This window comes from Mesitornis unicolor, unplaced genomic scaffold (assembly GCF_000695765.1).
Source record: "Mesitornis unicolor isolate BGI_N332 unplaced genomic scaffold, ASM69576v1 scaffold50691, whole genome shotgun sequence".
Taxonomy (NCBI): domain Eukaryota; kingdom Metazoa; phylum Chordata; class Aves; order Mesitornithiformes; family Mesitornithidae; genus Mesitornis; species Mesitornis unicolor.
The window spans coordinates 1-1,482 of record NW_010165406.1 but is presented as its reverse complement, the minus strand read 5'-3'; the positions used below and the strand labels follow the sequence as shown (position 1 = coordinate 1,482).

Below are 1,482 nucleotides of genomic sequence, written 5' to 3'. Positions count from 1 at the left end.
CCTCTGGGATTTTTGGGGGCAGGGTTATTTTGGAGAGTTGATGGAATTTTAATTAATTGACCTTATTGCCACTGGCTGTTTGCTTTGTCAACCATTCCTCAGCACAGCCCAGTTAATGACAGCTCAGGTTCTCTGTGCACAAGGAAGAAAAATCCTTCTCTGGCCATAAACATCTTTCACATAACTCTACAACCACCACAGCTTCAGCCCTTTCCTGCATACGGATCCCAAGTACAAACTTCCCCCAAATCTCTCTGTCCTCTGGCAGCAGAGCGAGCCAGCCCTGCTGGGTGGGGGGGTACCACGTTCTGCCTCTGTTCCACGTGGATTCAGCCTCCTCTGCTCCTAAATCACAGAGGGGTTTACCCCAGTTCGGCAAGAAAGAAAGGGCATAAGCGAGGAATGACAGAGGAGTGGAAAGAAATGCAAGGGTCTTACAAAAACAAACACAAAAAGCCCTGAATCCTGCCATAAGTAAGATACAGCAAGCAATTTGCTGGATACCAGAGGGCATTCGCCAAGTCCCAAGCAACACCTTATCTCACCTGCACAAGACCCTTGTTTTCCTCAAGATCCCTCCTTTTTATTCTCATTTTTCCAAATATACTGCGCTTTGGACCTCTCCCAGCTACTCTCCCACCAGGCTCTGACCCTGTCTCTGCTTACTTTTCCTCACCATGTCCACCTCTTCAGCGCCTCCCACTCTGCCTTCTGCCCTGGGGGACGCAGGGGGCCTTGGCTGACCCATGGTGGACGGCAAGGTGACCTACCAGCAGCGGTGACCAGCAAGCCGAGAGGACACACATGATGCCCAGCAGCTGGATCAGAGTCTCCATGGTGATTCGCCCCCACTCCTTGCTGGAGCGTGATGCTGTTGCTTTGGTCCGACACCGAGACACCAAGGCCTCAATGGTGGCCAGGTTGCAGGCCACCGTCACCAGGAGGGAGAAGAGCCCCAGGACGGCGAAGGTGGAGGCGAAGAACAGGCTCCCTGTGAGCTGGCTGTCGCCAGTGCTGATGAAGCACCATGTGCCTGGCCACTGCAGCGCATAGCGGCCCAGGCCAGTGACAGGCAGCAGGGCGAAGGCACAGCCAGCCAGCCAGATGCTGAGCAGCACCGCCTTCGTCACCTGTGTCTTCATGTGGCTGGCATACCAGTGCGGTGCCCGGATGGCCAGCGTCCTCTCCACGGCCATGGCGCTGGCAATGAAGAGCGGGCAGAGGCCGAAGACTGTCATGCTGAAGCCGAAGAAGGCACAGAGGTGGCCCGAGGGGTCGATGGCATCCCAGGCACGGTCAGACAGGTAGACAGAGATGACGATGGGGCTGGTGAGCAGCTGCCCCAGCAGGTCAGTGAGCGCCAGAGAGCCAATGCACAGCAGGAAAGAGCGCTTCCGCCGGCTCTCCTTGGCCCGGTAGCTGCGGGACACCAGTAGCATGGCCAGGGCATTGCCCACCACTCCGGTGATCATCATGGTCAGC

At 56.5% G+C, this 1,482-nt stretch overlaps 1 protein-coding gene across 1 annotated transcript; it reads right to left on the bottom strand.

The window, feature by feature from the left end:
• Nucleotides 1-770: 770 nt before the first annotated feature.
• On the bottom strand, nucleotides 771-1,478 carry PTGER3 (prostaglandin E receptor 3 (subtype EP3); the record flags this gene model as incomplete). Its single annotated transcript, XM_010194607.1, has 1 exon — nucleotides 771-1,478. A coding segment is annotated over one exon (708 nt), but the record flags the coding sequence as incomplete, so codon positions are not given.
• Between the last annotated feature and the right edge of the window lie 4 nt (nucleotides 1,479-1,482).